Genomic DNA, 20,622 nt, shown 5'->3' with positions numbered 1-20,622 from the left:
TTCAAAGATTTCACACAGATATGCTCATTGGAGACCTACGATTGGCTGAGTGGGTTGTCTTTGAATAACAGGACTGCCTAACCTGTGGCCCTCCAGATTTTCCCAGCATGGCCAACTGTGAGGAATGATGGAAATTGTGTCTCACAACATGTGAGCCATCCTATTGTATGTGTGAAACAGAGCTTCACACAGGAAAGAAAGGTCTATCAGTAGCTGCTAGACATTGACAAGCAAAATCTGAACAAAACATTGCAGTATAAACTGTTCCTGCTCAGGTTTCCAGCCATCCATGCCCTTTTCCAGGTTGTTCCATTCCACCTGCCTTACTTTCCCATCTTCAGCATTCAGCTAGACATTCCATGGCTATTTAGCATGGTCAGTCCTCACTGGGCTGACGTTAAGATTTCCCTACATTAGGGCCCTTAAACTTTTTATTTTTACTTCTGAAAGTCTTGGGGCTCCCTTGTGTGTGGATGGTGCTGTTTCAGCTACAGAAGGGATCCACTCATGGGACAATAAGTTCACTACCAGAATACATGCGTAAATTGACTAAATGGAATATTCAGGTTGAGAGGTAGCATGACCTCCACCTCAATGAGTATTAGTTGCTTGTCTCCATCCTGATTTTGGGCTTCACAAATCTAGCAGGGCTCTTCTTATGTTGGCAATGGAATGCATACCGATAGATGTTTGTGGCACACCAGAGCAAAACTATTGAGTGCTTCCATAATTGCCTGAGGGACTATCACACTAACCGTGCAATCCTATGCATCTTTGCATAAAGAGGCACTGTGTTATAGTGGCTTGCGTTGGATTAAAACCTGGGAGATGTGGGTTCAGACCCCCACTCAGTCACAAAGCTTTGAATGGTGTGGTGTGTACATAGCTGTAGTCTAACAAACCAGGAAGGCAACAGGTTGCAGAAAATTGCTCTGATGCAAAGCCAATTATTTCCCATAGAGAAGTTTATCAAGGCTGCAGTCCTAACAAAACTCAGAGAGGTTTCCGAGTATGCATGCATAGGATCACGAATTACAAGTTTCTTTGATTACACTTTGTTTAGGTAATATTATCAGGTTCCCAAAGCCTAATTCACTGCAAAAGTCAAACTTTTTTTTTTTGCTCCAGCACTTATAAATACAAGGGCCATGTTGTTAATAAATTGCCAGAAAATGCTGTGGAGAGATCGTAAAGTGATTTCAGAACTGTCTGTACTGTTGAAGGAGAACAGATCCTTCAAATAATAACAAAAGTATTAACAGTTACCTAGCTGTGATCTGCTAATGAGTTGGCATATTAGCAGTACAAGCTGAAAAGCATACCCCCTCATTTTTAGGTTATTCATTGCTTAGGATATTTGTAACTTCCTGTGCTGCTTGGAATTTGGACATTCTTCTTAGGATTTCCGAATAGGAAACTGGTGACTCAGCATGGTATGAAATGCAAGAATAAGTAACACAGAAATTGCAGTGTCCTATTGTACTATTGGGAAAATGGAGCATAAGGACAAGTAATACAAATAAAACAGCAAAAGGAGGATATTGCACATCCATGCAAACACATGCACAAGTCTGCAAAGACACTGTATTAACCTGCCCCATCCCATGCAAAACGCATGTTCACCCAATCAAATCTAGCTTTATAAGTCAGGCTGTACGTCTGCATGCAGTTCCTTTGCTGACACATTGCTCCTTCTTCCACATGAGTTATCAAAACAAACCAGGAACCACAGTGAACCATAACTTCCCATTGCACATGAACTGGAAACTATGGCTTCAAATTGAGCTTTAAAGAGCCACAGCCCTTGTCAGTATCTTCTAGTCTGGAGGATCAGGTTTGGTATATGTCCGGAATTTCCTGGACATAACCGGAATATGGCAGTTGGAAGCAGTGTTGGAAATCGCTGAAATGCCCAGGAAGTCTATTATTTTGCCGAATTTCCTTAAAAAGCTCATCAACTTTTGTGTCTAGATTTTCATTTTTTGGAAATATGGCAATCCTATTTCTGAATGTTTTGGAAGTTGAATGGAATTCTGGAATGGATTCTGTTTGACTTCCAAGGTACAACTGTACTTTGAAATATACACGACTTTTTTCTGTGGATTCTGAAAGCTAGGATAGCCATGCCTAGACAGCATGAATAATATGCATCCAATTGGGAGAGGCTGAGTACAGTGGTACCTCGGGTTAAGAACTTAATTCGTTCTGGAGGTCTGTTCTTAACCTGAAACTGTTCTTAACCTGAAGCACCACTTTAGCTAATGGGGCCTCCTGCTGCCGCTGCTGCACGATTTCTGTTCTCATCCTGAAGCAAAGTTCTTAACCCGAGATAATATTTCTGGGTTAGTGGAGTCTGTAACCTGAAGCGTATGTAACCTGAGCTACCACTGTATATGAGTGGTTTCACACCGCTGCCTCAAGGTAGGATTTCCTGTGACTTTTTTTGTTTAAAATATTAACACAGTTTCCCATAATACTCCCCCCCAGAGCACTGTATACAATCCATATCTTGTCTTTGTAATTCTCCCCTTTCCATGTAAATTATTTAAGGTTGCTCGTGTCTGGTTTATTACTTTATTGCAAATTAATTGCATGTATTGTCTTGGCAGATTTGACCTTTTAATAGAAAAACATACTAAGAGGTCTATAAATCGACTAGGTCTTTTTAATAAGAATATAAAAAAATTCTGGCCCAGTTTCATACCACATCAATTTCATTAGCTAAGAATCTCCAGTCTCCACTCTCCTCATCCCATGTGGTCAAGAGGAAGATTTTAGTAGGTTTTTCTCATTTTCCCTTGACTTGTTTTGCACAGAGACAGGATGCAGTTAGTAACAAACCCTGGACACCTTCAACAGAAGCTAACTTCAAAACATGGTTTCTTCAGCTTGTTTTAAACAGAAGCCAAAACCCATGTTCTACTTCTGGCTGTGTGGGAGGCAGAACTATGCACTCTCAAGACTCTCATTTTCTCTTTTCCTGCTCCGGCATGTCTCATCAAACCATGGTTTAGTGGGTGTGAAGTACAAGTGCAGCCGCGAGTGGTAACTACACTTGCTTTCCCACATATTGTAGAATGATGGTTGTGCAATTCATCTGCCACAGCTGCAACAAAACATGTCTCTCCCATATTGGTCTACAGTAGGTGCTGTAGCTCTCCAATGGTCTGGCTTCACCCCAAAGGCACATTCATTAGTCAAACAACAGGTTGTGCATATAAACCACAAGGTGAAACCTGAACCAGAGTTGTCTTCAAATGCTTTGCCAGAATACACAAGCGTTAAAAATGTGTAGAGGAGCAAGGAGGCATATTTCTACTGCATGCACAGGGCTTCTCTCAGGCCTTTGTGCATTAGGCACAAATCCTGAAAAGTCAGAGTTCTCAAGTGCATGGAAATTTCTAAGTGTGTTCAGTTAAATGTGCTCCAGAAGCCCCACCCCCCTTCAGACCTTTCTGCCGAACTTGGTCATTGTTTGTCTTGCCGAACTTGGTCATTGCTTCCTTTACAAAAACGGGTACATTTATTTACTGAGCGTGCAATTTACCTATGGAACTCATAGCCACAAGATCCTGCAAAGGTCATGCACACATTCACACAGTGTTTTTAAAATGCTAAGATAAGCATGTGAAGCATAGCTCTGTGTTTGCTAGGCTGTGAGCAATGGTAGTCACAAATGCAACCTCCATACTCTGCGGCAAAATAAGGCAGATTTTAAACAAATACATTCCTTGGGTTACGGAAGCTCTTCTATTATAAAAAGGGAATCTTTGGAACCAACTCTTAACATCTGAGTATTATAACTTGGGGTTCAATAGCAGATGTTGTGAAAGGAGAGAATGCTGAACTAATAAACATTTGACCCAATGTGTCAATTTTAATGCTCTCAAATTTACTTAATTCGACTATGAATCCAAATCCTAGTTAGGAATTAAGATGAGTTTGTCTTCTCCAACTCTCCCCCCCCCACTTCCACCTTGAGGTGGTTTCTCCCCTCCCCTTAAAAATGCATTAATTTAAAACAAACATATCCATCTCACCTGTGGTCTAAAAACAAAAATTTCCATTCCAGGCTGTGCCTCGATGTGAATTCTTCACACGGTTCTTCCACATTGCAAAGTTCCTGCAGAAACAGATGGTAGGACAAGGTTTTTTCCTCCTCTTTCCTCCCCCCCTTTTTTTTTATAAATGCAGCTCTTGGAAAACAAATATGTCTTTCTGACAAACACATGGGCCATATGGTGAATGAAGCTGCTGGGTTTGCAGGACTTTGAAAAAACCTGATGAAAATTGCTCTCAACTACATTCCTCTACGTTCCTTGCTTATTTTATTTTTCTATGGGTGCAGACCAAAAGGCTGCATTAACTTAGCCAAGGCTGTTAAATGAGTCAGTGTCAGAGAGAGCATTACAACCTATTGGCCCAAAGCTGCTGAACAACAAGGATGAGAAATCTCAAGTGAACATGATAATGGAGAAGGTTTGCAGGCTCACTTGGCAAAGGACATGGCTATTCTGTCACAAACATCATGCAACCTGATGCTTCTGCGCCAGCATTGGAAATCCCACATTCACTGTGTAGCCATGTGTTGGCCCTTACCCACCGCCTTGCAAATAAGCCTACAAATTCCACTAGCCTGCCAAAACCTTTACTAGCTAGATGAGCAAGGGATGGAGAACTATGTCTTTTCTGCAACAGTCTGCTGTATTCCTGTGCTGGCCATTTAGGAGAGATAGAGTGCTCTCTCTCTCTCTCTCTCTCCTACCTGCATGGAATTCCTTCTCACCTCTTGCTACCAGGCTTGAGCCTAAATACCAGGCTGCTGTATATAGCTAAGGAAAGCGCATAGCATGGCCCTATGAGTGAACTCTAGCTGACAGAAGGGCATGTCTGATAATCCTGGGAAGGGGGGGTCTCAGTTACACAGCAGGCCTTGCACTGAGCAATTTTATACTTTTTCATAACTAAGCCCCAGTTTCTAGTGTGGGGATTGAATCCATGACGTATGAAAATTCAGTCAAGTTCCCATGATTCTACAGTCAAAACCAACTTTCAGCAGATAAGGTATCTGGTATCTGGACTATTCCATTGCAAGCTACAGGTGTGGCTCATATGAAGTGGGGTTCAATAATCCCCCCCCAAAGTAAAATAGCAGATCAGGCAGATGGCTAGGATAGAGCTCTTCTCGTTTACATGTATGTTTTCTATGTATAGGGGATTTTGCTTGTGTGCCTGTTTATTTAGATGAGCATTCAGTCATGCAAGTCCAGAAGTGCTAATGGTTTTGCTCATCTGCTGCTTGTGAGAATTGGCTTCAAGTGTTAAGTACCTTCTTTGGGCTTATAACTGGACTATGCATTCATAAAAAGTCATATGTAAGAGTCATTCTGGGATGCTACCACTTCTGAAGTACTGCCCCATGCTAAAAAAAAAAGCAAAACCCTCCTGCTCATGTGGAAAACCAGGATATCAGGGGAAGTTTGGTTTTTGCCAGTTGTTATATGAAAAATGCATGTGCATTCTGAAGCGGCAGAGTTCCACAGCTTCTCATATGACTTTTGAGATGTTTCAGTAATTTTTTTATGTACACTGGGTTAGGAGCCTTGGTAATTAAGCAGTATAAAAGGTAAAGGGACCCCTGACCATTAGGTCTAGTCGTGGCCAACTCTGGGGTTGTGGTGCTCATCTCGCTTTATTGGCCGAGGGAGCCGGTGTACAGCTTCCGGGTCACGTGGCCAGCATGACTAAGCATGGCGAACCAGAGCAGTGCACGGAAATGCCGTTTACCTTCCCACTGGAGCGGTACCTATTTATCTACTTGCACTTTGATGTGATTTTGAGCTGCTAGGTTGGCAGGAGCAAATAGCTTAAATAAAATTAACAAACAGATGCTGATCTCGTGAAACTCATTAGAAGCTCTCTTCTTCTGCCCCCCTCACCCACTGAGCCTGCCCCTTTAAGACAGTGGTGGGGGTCCTCAGGCTCCAGCAGGCCAATGTGGCCCTCTGGGGCTCCCTGTCAGGCCCTCAGAAGCCTCCCCTGGCTATGCTGCTAACTTCCCCTGATTCACACCTTGAGTGACTTTGCCTGGCTGGAATAGTGCCTACTGCTTTGCCAGCATGGAGGGCAGAGAGGAGTGTGCAACTGTGTGAAGAAACCAGCCTAAAAATGCGAAGGTATAACTCACATTTGTTGCCCCAACCCACTTTTCCCATTGGCCCTGCCCACCACTAGGTGGCGCAGGAAAGAAATGCAGCCCCCCCACCCCAACCAGTTCCTTACCCTGGTTTATGACAACACTGCACTAATCAGAGAGACTGCATACCTTCAAGAACTGTGGAGTGACGAGACGAACTGTTGCTACTAGGCAGATCTGCTCTTCGTTGGCCGATCGGAACGCTCGTGCGATGGCAGACTCAAAGCCATTGTAAGAAGATGTAGGCACTGAAGCAAAAGCACAAAACGATAATTCAGAAGCTGAGTTTTCATTGCTGTTTGTAAAGAGGATGAGACAAATTCATGGAGGGTAAGGCTTGCCATGATTGCTATGTTCCACCTCCACTGTCAGACAGTAGTGGGTGCTAGGAATCAGAGCTGAGGGGAGTGCTGTTGGGCTTACCATAGACTACAGAGGGGCAGTTGGGGAAGGCAGAAGACATGGGAAACTCTGACGCTATAGCTTCGCTGCCTTGCAGGACATCTTCGGGAGAAGAAAAGGCTAAGGAGTAAACCCTACACAAATCCAGAGTGGAGTCCCTAAGACGGCAGCTTGTACGCCTCCTTCCAGCAACTCCTGCAACACAGCTGGTGCCAAACACCTTGCTCTGCTTTCCATCAGCGAGGTCGAGAGGAGGATCTTGTCATCTGGGCAGCCCAGGACCTCCATGCACACTGCTGGCCAGGCTTGCGCCCCAGAGAGGTCTACTTTGATTCTGCTAATGCAGTCATTTGACTTCACCTTGGGAGGCACACTCCATTGTCTCTCGAGACAGAAGGGTGCCAAACATCTGGTTGGCCCCTGTGAGAACAGAACACTCAACTATTTGCACCTTTGATGTTATTCACTGGGACTCTTGTTAGGTTCTTAAGTAAAGACAGCATTTCCAAAACTTTCTTGTCTACTTTTGGTTGTCATCCCCCTCAATATTCACCCAGTGCCAATAAAACCAAGCCAGCTAAACTTTCTTCTTTATGAACATCCAGCATAACAAGACTTCTTTTATTTGAGAGATTATTTCAGAAATGTTGGCGTAGCATTGTTATACTGGAAAAGATTGTAAAACGGAGCTGCAAAAAGGTCACGAAGACCTTGGACAGGGAAAAGAAAACAACTCTATTCAGTACTGAAATAGGGACCTCCCCCCACCCCGACTGGATTCTTTGGGGCAGGGGCAAGGGCTGTATGTCCCTGATGCAATCATAGAGCATTAGTAGCTAATTTACTTTGGATTCTCCACACATCATTCTGCTTTATTAGTTGTTTTGCAATGCTTTTCCAAAATTACTCCATTATTACTCCCTTAAAATTATTACCGTCTGAAAGGGAACTCTTGCCTTACACAGTGCAACACAACCTCCCACAAAAGCAAAAATTTGACCTTTTGCTGCTAGGCAAAGATCAGAAGAAGACCTGGATGGTTGCCAGATTCTGTGTACAAATCTGTAGGCGCAGACCATCGCCCAACTCAAAATAGTCCGGCCTGAAAATCCCCAAACTCGGTTCCATGGGTGACTCTGAGTCAACCCCCTGGGATAGTTTATTGTTGTACATTGTTTTAATTGTCTGTTTTAACCATATTTGCACATCAGTTTCTAATGCTGTGAGTGTCATCTATTTCAGAGGCTTCTACTCTGCAGCCTCTTATAGTTGTTTTAACTGCGAGTCTTTTAGTTCTTACGCTCTTACAGTTGTTTTAACTGCATGTTTTTATTTGTTTTTAGTTCTTATCTGTTTTAATTATCAGTTTTTATCCATCCATTATCCGTGTTTAATCCTGTATTTTATTCAGATTATTTATATGTTGTTGTTTTTTTATCCTGGTCTGTGACCGTAATAAAGTTAATTCATTCAGTGCAACACAAGTTGGGGGCAATAAACTAGAACATCAGTGATACAGAATGTTAATAGATTTCAGCAGGAAACCATGAAGCATAAACTGATTGCGAATGAAGCGGTAGGTCCACTGGGAAACCTCTAAAGGTGCAAACAGTATTGATACCATCATCATGAGCACAAACCATCATGAATACTCAATAATAATAATAAACATTTGGAAGACCTAAAATGATCTGGTAGAAAACAGAAGGAAAGTGGGGAAAGATTTTGTGAAGTCCATAACTGGATGTCCACTGTGATGCCATGCCCTGGCATTATTCCACAAAGCAAAAATGATGACCCCCACATGCACTAAAAATAATAATATCCCGATTAACATACTGTCAGCACCAGAAACTTTAGAGGTTCAACAGGTTTAAGGCAACTCTATGAGCATATGGCAGGGGGGAAGGGACAATGATAATACAAAGTGATAATACAATGGCTTACCATTAGTAAAATATTTAAATTCCACTACAAATTTCACATATTCATATGTAATGGGTTCATTTGGATCTAAATTTCCTCGGGCTAAATGACAACAAAATTCTATCTGTTTTTCAGCTGAAAGAGAAAGAGAGAGAAAATGTCTTAAAATTTTCAATAGTAACTTCATCCTTTCAGAAAACTCTGGATATCCAACCCCAAAATAAAATATTTTAGAAGAAATGTAAGGACATGGGCCCAAAATGACAGCACTCTGTGGCAAGAAAAAGCCACTTCTTTGCAACAAACTTTAATTGTGTAAACTGCTCTTGAACCAATTTTGGGAAAGAGCACTGCAGAAACGTTTTAAGTAAAAAAAATAAAAATACAATAAATTTCCTATTAGCATTAATAACAACAGCAGCAATTAATGTAGCTTGGCACTGTACAAACTAGAACCCAAATGCCCTCCAGTCACTACAACCAGTTTCTTCTATTCAGATGTTTTGCACTATGGAAAAAACTTCAACCGTGCTTTTGCCTTTGGGTTTAGAGCCCATCCTGAACTCTGACTTCTGACAATTGGATGCAATGCTTAATAACGGCCAACAAAAACAAACCATGGTTAAGTGACACATCTCCACAAGTTTAAAATCTGATCATTTTGCCTGTGTAGCTTCTTCCTTTGATTGCCATAGGACTAAAAGTTGTGTTGATAAGAAAGCTTACTGATCTGCTCTCGACAACACCTTTGTCCAAAGCACATTCACATTAATAACAGCACGCTGCAGGAATTAAATAAGACTTCTAGATTAACCCTGCACCTGAATCATTCAATCATGCAACCTTCTTCAAGGCTGAAATAGGGCAGAGGGCACAAGATATAAGAAGCCCTGTGTGCCTCTTAAGTCCCAGTGAAGGCTTATTTTGCCAGCTTAATCAGTACTTACATGACAATTAAGCTGTCTGTAGAATCACTGGACAGAGATTCGGTTCTTTCAGCAAGGATAGGAAAACCTAATAGAGGTTCTTACATTGCCCTGGCAGAATTAAAGCCATTGCATAGTGTTCTGTCTTACTTACGGGGCTAGGGTAACACAAGAAGTGATGGCCACAAACTTGGATGGCTTTAAAAGAGGATTAGACAAATTCATGGCAGATGAAAACTACTGATCTTGCAGATATGATCTGTCCATTTTATTTTATTTCAGTTTCCCGTTTTTTCCAATTTTAAATTCAGTTCTTCACATGTCCACATCAATTTGTGATTATTTATTTTTAAAGAGAAATAGTCATCATGAAAATTCAACAGGATTTTAATATTCATTCATCCTAACATACATATGTTTCTGGGAAATTTTGCCCAATGTATGCACTTTTGCAAAGCAAATTTCCCTAAAAGAATGGATTTTTGCATGTTGTTTTGGCTCTTATGTGTATTCGTACGCAAATTTTACACCATTATCTCTGTAGTTTTGTATTCTTTTCTTGCAGTGCAAAATTGCAAGAACTGCACTGCAAAATTCAGAGACCTGTGAATTTCAGAGGCTGGCTGTTAAAATGGTATCACAGTGCTTAACATTTATGCTGTGGATGCGCCCTTGCTGTGGAGGTCTTCTCTTCCCTATCAAAGAGACAATAAACAAAATGCTACTTACCATTCAGGAAATCTGTCGCCACAGCGTTCGTCATGAGCATGTGTGGAGAAAGCAGCTTGTACACATCACTCTGTTCACGTTCAGGCAGAAAGTTTAATATATTTTGGTCCACCAAATCTGACTGATACAAAAGAACACTTTGTCATGTTCGATGGCAGAGTGTTTAAATGATCACAACAGATGAAAGGGCTGGTTCACACTTAAAAACAGCACTGAATAGTCACTCAACACTTGAAGACCCTCAGCCAAATATGGGAACTGCTTCTGTTGTAAGCAATTTGGATTCATGTTGACATCAAGTGACATAAATGATTTGCTGGTGTTGTTAGATCTCTGGTGTGTGTTCACATACGCAAGCCATCCAATGACGCTGCAGGAAGATGATGGGCACACACACACACACACACACACACACACACACACACGTTGGTTCAGAGACATGTACACACAAGTTTTTTGAAAAAAGATTTAGAAGACAGATAAGATTATTAATTACTACAGTAACAGTTTTGGGATGCTATAACCTCTGTGCCAATAAATCTTGTTTGCGTACGTTGCGAGTACGTAGGGAAAGGGTTTTAACCCTAATAACATGCCAACAACCATATTGTATTCTTTTTTCCTATCATTCTCACAACAACTTACTCAGGGTACTACTATTGCTGAATTACATACGGAAAACTGAGGCCGAATGCTCATGAACAGCACCTGAGGTGGTAAACCATTGTCCAGGTGATATTATTTGATGTCATCTTGCACGCCTCCTTCCAGCAACTCCTGAAGCCAAGCTGGTGCCAAATATATTTCTCTGATTTCCTTTGGACCACATCAAGGGGTCCAAGGAGGCCATGGGGAGGGAATCTTGTCTTCAGGATAGACTAGGACCTCCATGAGCACTGCCCAGGCTTGTGCCCAGGGGAGGTCACTTCAGTGCTGCTAACACAGCAAAAACAGCATCAGAGGCAGCGGTTATGAGTTAACTGGTCTCTGCAGCCACAGGGGGTGCTGTGATTCTCCAACAGCTTGACTTCAACCCCAGAGGTACACTCCATTTTTCTAGAGACAGACCGATGCCAACAAAGTGCATGACGGAATGTCTCTCCCATTAGGGGGGGAAACATTCAAGCATTTAGAAAACAAGATGTCAGGGAAAAGGCTACGCAATACATCCCAATTTCTATCTTTCGTTCTTGGGGGAATTGTTTGTATGGAGCAGCATTCAGTCACTTGAGACACAGTCAGTACTGTCATCCTTCCATGCAAGGCTTATGACCTGTTAATTATAACCTTGGGAAAGGGTAACCTGCCCAAGAATATCTAGGAAAAGGCTGGAGAAAAAGTAAGCAGAACTATTCAACTGGCTCTTCAGAGACCAGGTGCCTTTGGCTCTCACTCAGCTATCCACCATAGTTGCCCCATTCCATCAGGCTGCAAAGCGGAAGGGGAGAAATAAAGCAGAGGAAAAGCTATCCACTCTGCTGAGAGACCTAGTTTCTTTGGCTGTTCCTCAGTTGTCACCTAGCAGCAGCTATTCCATCAGGCTGCCAGACCAGTTTCCATCCCTGTATAATAGCTGCAACTTTAAGTAGTGCCTCCACAGCCCTTTTTCCCCTTTGGTGTTGTGAATTTTAGACTGTTAAGCTGGAGAAGAGAGTCTGTCTTGTTTTTACTGATCTATAATCCTCTCTTGGAGCCTTTTTTGACTAAAGAGTGAAGTGATAACGCTTTAAATAGGGGGGGGGGACACCTTTGAAAAAATTGCGTCTCCCAGCCAAGAACCCAGATCTATTTCAAGCCAATGTGCTGTCAACTGAACCACAGTAGAAAACGCTTCAGCACAGGGCAGAACAGAACACAAGAAGTGTGGAAGTTGGTAGGCCAGAGGTGAAAAGGGCAAGTTGGAATGTGCCGACTGCATTTTGACTCTGCATTTACCCTGGGTCTCTGCCGATAGTGAGGGAAAGCTGTTCTAAAGCAAAGAGAACAAGGAGGCAAAGAACCCAACTGAATATCACCAGCAAAAAAAAAAAAAAAAGGTGGGCCTTCGGCTGCACAACGTTAATGATAATGATGGTGATGATGATGATGGTGGTGTTAACGTGATGGCCTTAAAAAGCACCCATAGAAAACAGACAGTTGTGCCCAAAGCCGCAAAAGATAGCCAAGCCATCTGCACTCCTTATGGAAAAGAGAATAGTCTACAGCACAGTTAATTAGAGAAATGTCTCCCATACACTCATGGAAAGAGAGAAACAAACAAAACGCCTACTTAAGAGAGGTGGCGTCAAACACATGAGCACTCTCTCTAAGGAGTATCTAGCATTACTATCTGGTGGGCATTTTAGACACTAACATCTGGTATCTGGACTACAGTGCCTTTTGGCAGGTTTAAACAATTAACAGAGACTGTAGCTAGATTTCTCTTTCTGGCAGCAAAAACACAAAAGGAAGCCTCTCCTGGTTAAACCTACCCTGTCTAGCTGCTGTTCTCTCATATATTACAATTCTTAATCTGGTTAGTTTTCTTCAACTCCCTCTTAACTTCCACATTTTAAAGTATCATGTTGTATTTCTTATTATAGGCATAGTTTACATGTTCCAGATATTTTATATCATTTATGTATTACAACCCACGTTATGAGCTTGTGGGTACCAGACTCCCCTAAATTCCTGGATCCAGTGGGAGTCAGGTTTTAGTCAAGGCAAATGTTAAAATATAAGCCAGGCCAGTTTCCTGAGGGGTTGGTTAATCGCCTGGGAAATGAACCATTAAGAAAATAAAGGAAAGGCAATGGCTTATTAAGAAAGCCATGGAGAGGGGCTGTGTGCCTAATGGCAAGTGGGTGGGGGCCCCCCTCTGGCTCTGAGAAGGAAAAGGTCAGTTGGCTGGGATGTGACCTGGAGTGAAAAGGTTGCAGTTTGGAAAAGGCGGCAAGCTGGAGAGAGGGTCAGAGCCATGGCTGATTTCTGCTGGCTATGGGAGAAACGAGACCATCTTGGGGCGTCAATGCTATGAACTCTTCTACCGTAGGGTCAGGTTGTATATATGTGTAATAAACCGTATGTCCTAAAAGATACCAATTTTGCCTAATGTACCCATATGAGGGAATGTACCTGAAAATGCACACAAACTGTCAGGTGGGCTTTTAAGAAAAAACAATGCACACTCCTCACGAGGAATTCAGGCAAAGTGTACTTAAGAATGGGAAAATGAGAGACCAAGAGAGACCAAAATTAATCGATTTGTCTATTCCCTAGACCACACTATGGCAGTTCTACGTGCAGAATCTCAGAACATCACTGTACGTATTGGGATGAGGATGACAGTATTTCCACAGACTTAAAGACAGCATGCAGTAAGAACCCATTATTATCCCCTGCAATTTCTGACCAAACAAGTTTTTGTCTGCAAGTTTTTGCCATGCTTCTAGAAAGCCATGGGTTAGAAAAGACAGCAACATCCAAATATATCTACTTAGGGACAACAACAGTTGTATTAAACTTAATCCAAGTCTCTGAAAAATTACTTTGCATACATGATTGTCGCATTTCATCCATACTGACATTCCTAAGGAAAACAGTAAGATTTTCAGACATTATGTTGTGAGAACTTACCGGTAAATGCCCAAGAAGAGAAGAGACACTATCAGATACATAAATAATAATCCCATCAGTGGTAAGTGCAATGAGAAAACCATCTAATGCCTATATGGAAAAAGAAGAAATAATTTAGATTAAAAACCTTGCTTCCGTCCTGTGTGTGAGAGAAATAATATTATTGAGTGACATTCAACGTTAGTTTTATTCAAAGTAGACTAATTGGAATCAATGAACATAAGCAGTTTAAATCCATTTATTTAAATGGGTCTACTCTGAATATTATTTATTTGGGTACGCATTTTTAAAATAATAATATAATAATCAAAATATATAAATTAGAAACAAATGCAATTGTTATTTTTATTCTGAAATTATTTTCCCAAGTTGTCTGCTGCTGCCACGAACATTTTCTATTTTTATATATGTTGCTTTATTAATGGATTCCGCCGCCCCCGCCCCCCCGGGTCTTCTAAGTACTTCAAGATCTTTTTCAAAAGCTATTTTTGATTTATTGTGAGATTGTTGGGATTTCAGTCATTTCTACATATACATACTGTCAGTGTTCTTCTGGTTTCTGCCTTATTTCCATTAAAAATAATAGTTATACCATACTTCAGAAAGGATGTCTTATTTGTCCTTTATCTAACTGTCGTTTTTGGGTTACCTTTTCTGTTAGTTCAATAAACTGTAATTTAGAATACCATTTATATATGCTTATAGATAAATGTCATTAGGAGTCAGTAATATATAACTAATATAATCTTTAATCTGGGTTTATCATGCTGTTCTTAGTATATATAATAAAGCTAAAGATGCAATTAAAACACTTTGATCTGTGATCCTCACCCCCCATTACATGAAAAGAATTGTTCCAGAAAGGTAAAACTGTGGGCAACTCCACCATATGTTACAATATGTACCTTTTATAAAGAGGCCCTGCTAGCAATTAAATGGTTCTGTTCCTTTAACATGAGGTATTTTAAATGTCATGCAAAACCATCTGTGCATTGATTTCAAAAAGTTTTGTGAGCACATTTATTTAAAAGTAAGTCTTCAATGGAAGACTAGCAAGTACATATAATACTGCAGCTATGCAGCTTGATCCTATGTACATTTACTCAGAGGTAAATCCTTGCGATAATAGCTGCAATCTTATTTACACGTTCTTGGGAGTAAAGGCTATTGTGTGCATGTTAAGTCTAGTTGCGAACAACTCTGGGGTTGCATCACTCATCTCGCTTTACAGGCCGAGGGAGCCAGCGCTTGTCTGCTCCGCAGACAGTTTTTCCGGGCATGTGGCCACTGGCAGAGGAAGAGGGGGACGGGGGGAGGGACCCGCTCCCGGCAGTGTGATCCTGGCGGAGTTCCATCGTGGCTGTCCCCCCACCCCCAGGATGCACACCACGCCCCTTTGAGCGGCGTGTCCCATCCTCGGGACGCATGCCAGCCCGGCCCCCGCCTGCTCTCTGCCCCCGGTGCTGAAGCATGAAGCTCCGCCACTGAATGTGGCCAGCATGGCTAAGCCGCTTCTGGCGAACCAGAGCAGCGCACTGAAACGCCATTTACGTTCCGGCCGGAGTGGTACCTATTAATCTACTTGCACTTTTGGCGTGCTTTCGAACTGCAAGGTTGGCAGGAGCTAGGACCGAGCAATGGGAGCTCACCCAGTTGAAGGGATTCGAACCGCTGACCTTCTGATCGGCAAGCCCAAGAGGCTCAGTGGTTTAGACCACAGCGCCACCCACGTCCCTCATTGTGTGCAAACAACTGCACAGTTAGAGTACATATTATTTCAAGCACACTTAAGAGTACAATCCTAAACAGATCTATTCAGACATAATTCCCAATGAAATCTATGGGGCTTAGTTGACTGCATATCTATTTTTTTTAAAAAATATGGTTTAAAATGAAAATAAACAACTTCCTTAAATGACACCAAATTCTGAGCTTTTAAGTATTTTTTTTTTAAATTCCATGTAACGTTTGGATAATTATAACATTGAGTGAACTTCTGTAATATGAATTAATAAATTATTGTTAGGTTTCCCTAACTCAGCGTTCCACAATAATTACCCAACCTAATGCACACTATACACTGCATGACATCATGTGTCCCCCACACCTTAGGGAAATGAGTATAATTAGATTTTTTGAGAAACATACACTGTGTACATAACATTACAGTCTATGCTAGCATTCCCCAATGGCTGCCCATCCGGCATGGTCAATGGGCAGGGGTGATGGGAGTTGTAGTTCAGATTCAACATCTAGAGAGCACCAGGTTGAGGGAGACTGGTGATGCAATGCCATTTTTGAACAATTATTTGGGAGGGCAGTACAAACTCCAAACTCAGAAGGCTTCGGCATATTTCGAAGCAAGTCCCATTGAGCTCAGGGGTTAATCTCAGGTAAGTCTTGCCATTAGGAAAGGGAGTTCATGATGGCTGGGAGTTTGTTAAGAGGGAGATAGTAAAAGCACAACGCCAGGCAATACCAATGAGACGGAAACATGGAAGGTGCCTAAAGAAGCCAGGGTGGCTATCTAAAGAACTTTTAACTGAATTAAGATTAAAAAAGGATGTGTACAAAAAATGGAAAAGGGGGGAAACCACCAAAGAGGAATTCAAACAAATAGCCAGCACGTGTAGACACAAAGTCAGAAAAGCTAAAGCACAGAATGAACTCAGGCTTGCTAGAGAGGTTAAAAGCAACAAAAAAGGCTTTTATGGGTATGTTCGTAGCAAAAGGAAGAACAAAGAAACAGTGGGGTCACTCAGAGGAGAAGATGGTGAAATGCAAACAGGGGACACAGAAAGGGCTGAACTCCTCAATGCCTTCTTTGCCTCAGTCTTCTCCGATAAAGAAAACAATGCCCGACCTGAAGAATTTGGAGCAAATGATTCAGCAAAGGAAACACAGCCCAGAATAACTAAGGAGATAGTACAAGAATATTTGGCTAGTTTAGATGTATTCAAGTCTCCAGGGCCAGATGAACTGCATCCAAGAGTATTAAAAGAACTGGCAGATGTGATCTCAGAACCACTGGCAGTCATCTTTGAGAATTCCTGGAGAACAGGCGAAGTCCCGGCAGACTGGAGGAGGGCAAATGTTGTCCCTATTTTCAAAAAGGGGGAAAGAGAGGACCCAAATAATTACCGCCCAGTCAGTCTGACATCAATACCAGGGAAGATTCTGGAGCAGATCATTAAGCAAACAGTCTATGAGCACCTAGAAAGGAATGCTGTGATCACCAATAGTCAGCATGGATTTCTGAAAAATAGGTCATGTCAGACTAACCTGATCTCGTTTTTTGACAGAATTACAAGCCTGGTAGATGAAGGGAACGCAGTGGATGTAGCCTACCTTGATTTCAGCAAGGCATTTGACAAGGTGCCCCATGATATTCTTGTAAAGAAGCTGGTAAAATGCGGTCTTGACTATGCTACCACTCAGTGGATTTGTAACTGGCTGACTGACCGAACCCAAAGGGTGCTCATCAATGGTTCCTCTTCATCCTGGAGAAGAGTGACTAGTGGGGTGCCACAGGGTTCTGTCTTGGGCCCGGTCTTATTCAACATCTTTATCAACGACTTGGATGATGGACTCAAGGGCATCCTGATCAAATTTGCAGATGACACCAAACTGGGAGGGGTGGCTAACACCCCAGAGGACAGGATCACACTTCAAAACGACCTTGACAGATTAGAGAACTGGGCAAAAACAAACAAGATGAATTTTAACAGGGAGAAATGTAAAGTATTGCACTTGGGCAAAAAAAATGAGAGGCACAAGTACAAGATGGGGGACACCTGGCTTGAGAGCAGTACATGTGAAAAGGATCTAGGAGTCTTGGTTGACCACAAACTTGACATGAGCCAACAGTGTGACGCGGCAGCTAAAAAAGCCAATGCAATTCTGGGCTGCATCAATAGGAGTATAGCATCTAGATCAAGGGAAGTAATAGTGCCACTGTATTCTGCTCTGGTCAGACCTCACCTGGAGTACTGTGTCCAGTTCTGGGCACCACAATTCAAGAAGGACACTGACAAACTGGAACGTGTCCAGAGGAGGGCAACCAAAATGGTCAAAGGCCTGGAAACGATGCCTTATGAGGAACGGCTAAGGGAGCTGGGCATGTTTAGCCTGGAGAAGAGGAGGTTAAGGGGTGATATGATAGCCATGTTCAAATATATAAAAGGATGTCACATAGAGGAGGGAGAAAGGTTGTTTTCTGCTGCTCTGGAGAAGCGGACACGGAGCAATGGATCCAAACTACAAGAAAGAAGATTCCACCTAAACATTAGGAAGAACTTCCTGACAGTAAGAGCTGTTCGACAGTGGAATTTGCTGCCAAGGAGTGTGGTGGAGTCTCCTACTTTGGAGGTCTTTAAGCAGAGGCTTGACAATCATATGTCAGGAGTGCTCTGATGGTGTTTCCTGCTTGGCAGGGGGTTGGACTCGATGGCCCTTGTGGTCTCTTCCAACTCTATGATTCTATGATTCTATGATTAAGAAGGATTCTTCAATGCCACTTGTCATTTTAGAATCAAAACCATGAAGGCAAATAAAGAGTTCAGGTGGGATAATAACTACCTTTCAGCAGTTTATTCCTGAACTACTTCAGAGGCTATTTGGTGAGAACTTTAGTGAACTCAATACCTTGTTCCTTTTTACCTTCATCCATGTATCTGTTTTCTCCAGAACATCACTGTATTTTAAAAATTAAAAAACGCCAGGTTTTCACAAGCCACATGGAAAAGTCCCAGCTATATTATTTGAAACAGCAACACAGAGACCTGGGAGTCCACAGCAGCAAAAATTTTCTGTTCCCTTTATTCTGACTTAATTCATTCCATTTCATTATTTCTCTCCCTAGTCAATGTTTCTTATTTATGTCAGTGCGGTAAAAGGCTTGGAGTTTTGATGAGTGCTGCACACATGGCAACATGCTCTTGAGATCACAACTGTGTTGTTGTTGTCAGGTCAGCAGGGAGCCAAGATGAGCAGCTTGGACGGGGGGGGGGTCCAGTACCCTTCCTTCCCACTCCCCAAATTATTCTGCTCCCTCACATTCATGGGGAAATCATTAAAATAATGTCAAAAATAAAGAACCTTCAGCACAGAGAAGGTTCATTAAATAGTCCTCTATCTGCAAATGAAGCCTGCGAAGAGCTTGTCTCGTCTCAGGCAGGAGCCTGTTTTGATTGAACTGCAATGGACTGACTCGCTCATCAAGAGGCATTTGCAGATGGAGATAAACATATCTTCTTTTCCAAAGAAGGTGAGTCATCACATCTCTATGAGAAGGAAATAATCAAGACACTGCAATTCCAGGGCAGTGCACACCCTTAAACATTGGCAGGGGAAACAAAAGCAGAGAACTGTCTGAAAACAACGGGAAACCTTGCTTTAACAAACAATTAAAAGCAAGACGGGTTGGTAAGTTGGTAGGCAGATAGATGGACTCTTTTATATATAAAAATGTGCAGAATGCTTATTTCCCACTAAGCCTGATTGAGAATGGAAACCCAAATAGGATGATTCACAGAACACGTAAAAAAATCATTTGGCGAATGTCCAAATATACCCGTAGTTAGGGTGGCTCAAGTGTAAGGTTTATGAACTTCCCAATTCCCACAGTAAACATGGGAAATAGTTGGGAATATATGATTAAACAAACTGCAGAAGGGCTGTTAGGCATTTTATTCACTGCCAAAACAACTGGATGTCAGGCTTTGGAAACCAGAAAGATGCTTCAAATCTTAATTCTTCATATCGCCAGCCAAGTTGTTTGTGAAAAGTGAAATTCACAGCCAGACTGTCACATGTATAAAGCTGTTGGCAGATGACATTCCATATTACGCTGGGTGTGGTTTTTCTAGCACCTTTCAGAAGGACAGCAGGTTAATGACCTGGTGACAAAGAGAACTGAACATCAGACCTCCACCCCCATATTCTGTACAATTTGAATTCTATCCTACCTCTAACATCAACTGAGTGAACTCCTCGTTGCTAAGAAATGAAGGTTTCCAGTCTTGCCTAATCTCACAGGCCTCAGTCTGTGCTGTGATTTCTAAAAGAGAAAACAAGGAGGGCATGCAAGTTATGATTTTGAGCAGCACAGGAGTATCAAACACTGTGAAACATGAAGCCCATTTAAAGGGAGCAATATCAGAAAATTAGACATATTATATATCACCCCTTCAGCCCTGTACTAGAAGATAATCTAACTAGAGACAAAATAGTGAGGAAAAACCTGACAATCATCTCTAATGACTAGAAATAATTATTGATCTGATAAGGAAACAGGAGAATGCAGATAATACCACAGCCCAAATCCAGTTTTAGTTGGCATGGGACCAAATGCATAAGACCACTGAGGCAAACATGCATTTGAACACACATCCCATAAATATACTCAATCCTCAATCGTGTTCATGTCTTACTGGTGTCCATGATTCCCAGTCCAGAAACCTCTTTAGTTGCATGCAGTGCTTTTTTTCTGGGGGGGACGCAGGGGTACGCATACCCCTAAACATTTTTTTAGAAGAAAAGCACTGGTTGCATGACATTTTTGACAATGAAATAATCTCCCTCTCTTCAGCGCCCTTATAGTTTTGGAACAGTTTCTAAGGAGTTGCATGCAGAAGGTCCCAGGTTCAGTCCTGGACATTTCCAGTAAAGAAAGACCACGTAACAGATGTTCTGTAAGACCTCTGACTCAGGCTCTGTAGGCTCTGTCTGAGGCTTCCCCAATCTGAAGCCTGCCAAATGTTCTGGACTACAGCTCCTATCAGCCCCAGACAGCATAGCCAATTGTCAGAAATGATGGGAGTGGAAGTC

General features: G+C 42.0%; 1 protein-coding gene across 10 annotated transcripts in view; it reads right to left on the bottom strand.

The window, feature by feature from the left end:
- The window catches only part of PASD1 (PAS domain containing repressor 1), a 98,744-nt gene that overhangs the window by 23,199 nt on the left and 54,923 nt on the right, over nt 1-20,622 (bottom strand). For all 10 annotated transcript variants that reach the window (XM_082207224.1, XM_082207226.1, XM_082207227.1 and 7 more), the window contains exons 4-9: nt 19,761-19,852; nt 13,795-13,884; nt 10,180-10,300; nt 8,546-8,659; nt 6,326-6,444; nt 4,041-4,123 (exon numbers count right to left, since the gene is read on the bottom strand). In XM_082207224.1, the coding sequence (XP_082063350.1) occupies nt 4,041-4,123; nt 6,326-6,444; nt 8,546-8,659; nt 10,180-10,300; nt 13,795-13,884; nt 19,761-19,852 (619 nt within the window). The remainder of the gene's footprint in view (nt 1-4,040; nt 4,124-6,325; nt 6,445-8,545; nt 8,660-10,179; nt 10,301-13,794; nt 13,885-19,760; nt 19,853-20,622) is intronic.

The sequence above is a fragment of the Podarcis vaucheri genome, assembly GCF_965113315.1.
Source record: "Podarcis vaucheri genome assembly, chromosome: Z".
In the NCBI taxonomy this organism is placed as follows: Eukaryota; Metazoa; Chordata; class Lepidosauria; order Squamata; family Lacertidae; genus Podarcis; species Podarcis vaucheri.
This window is presented reverse-complemented; position numbering and strand designations above follow the sequence as displayed.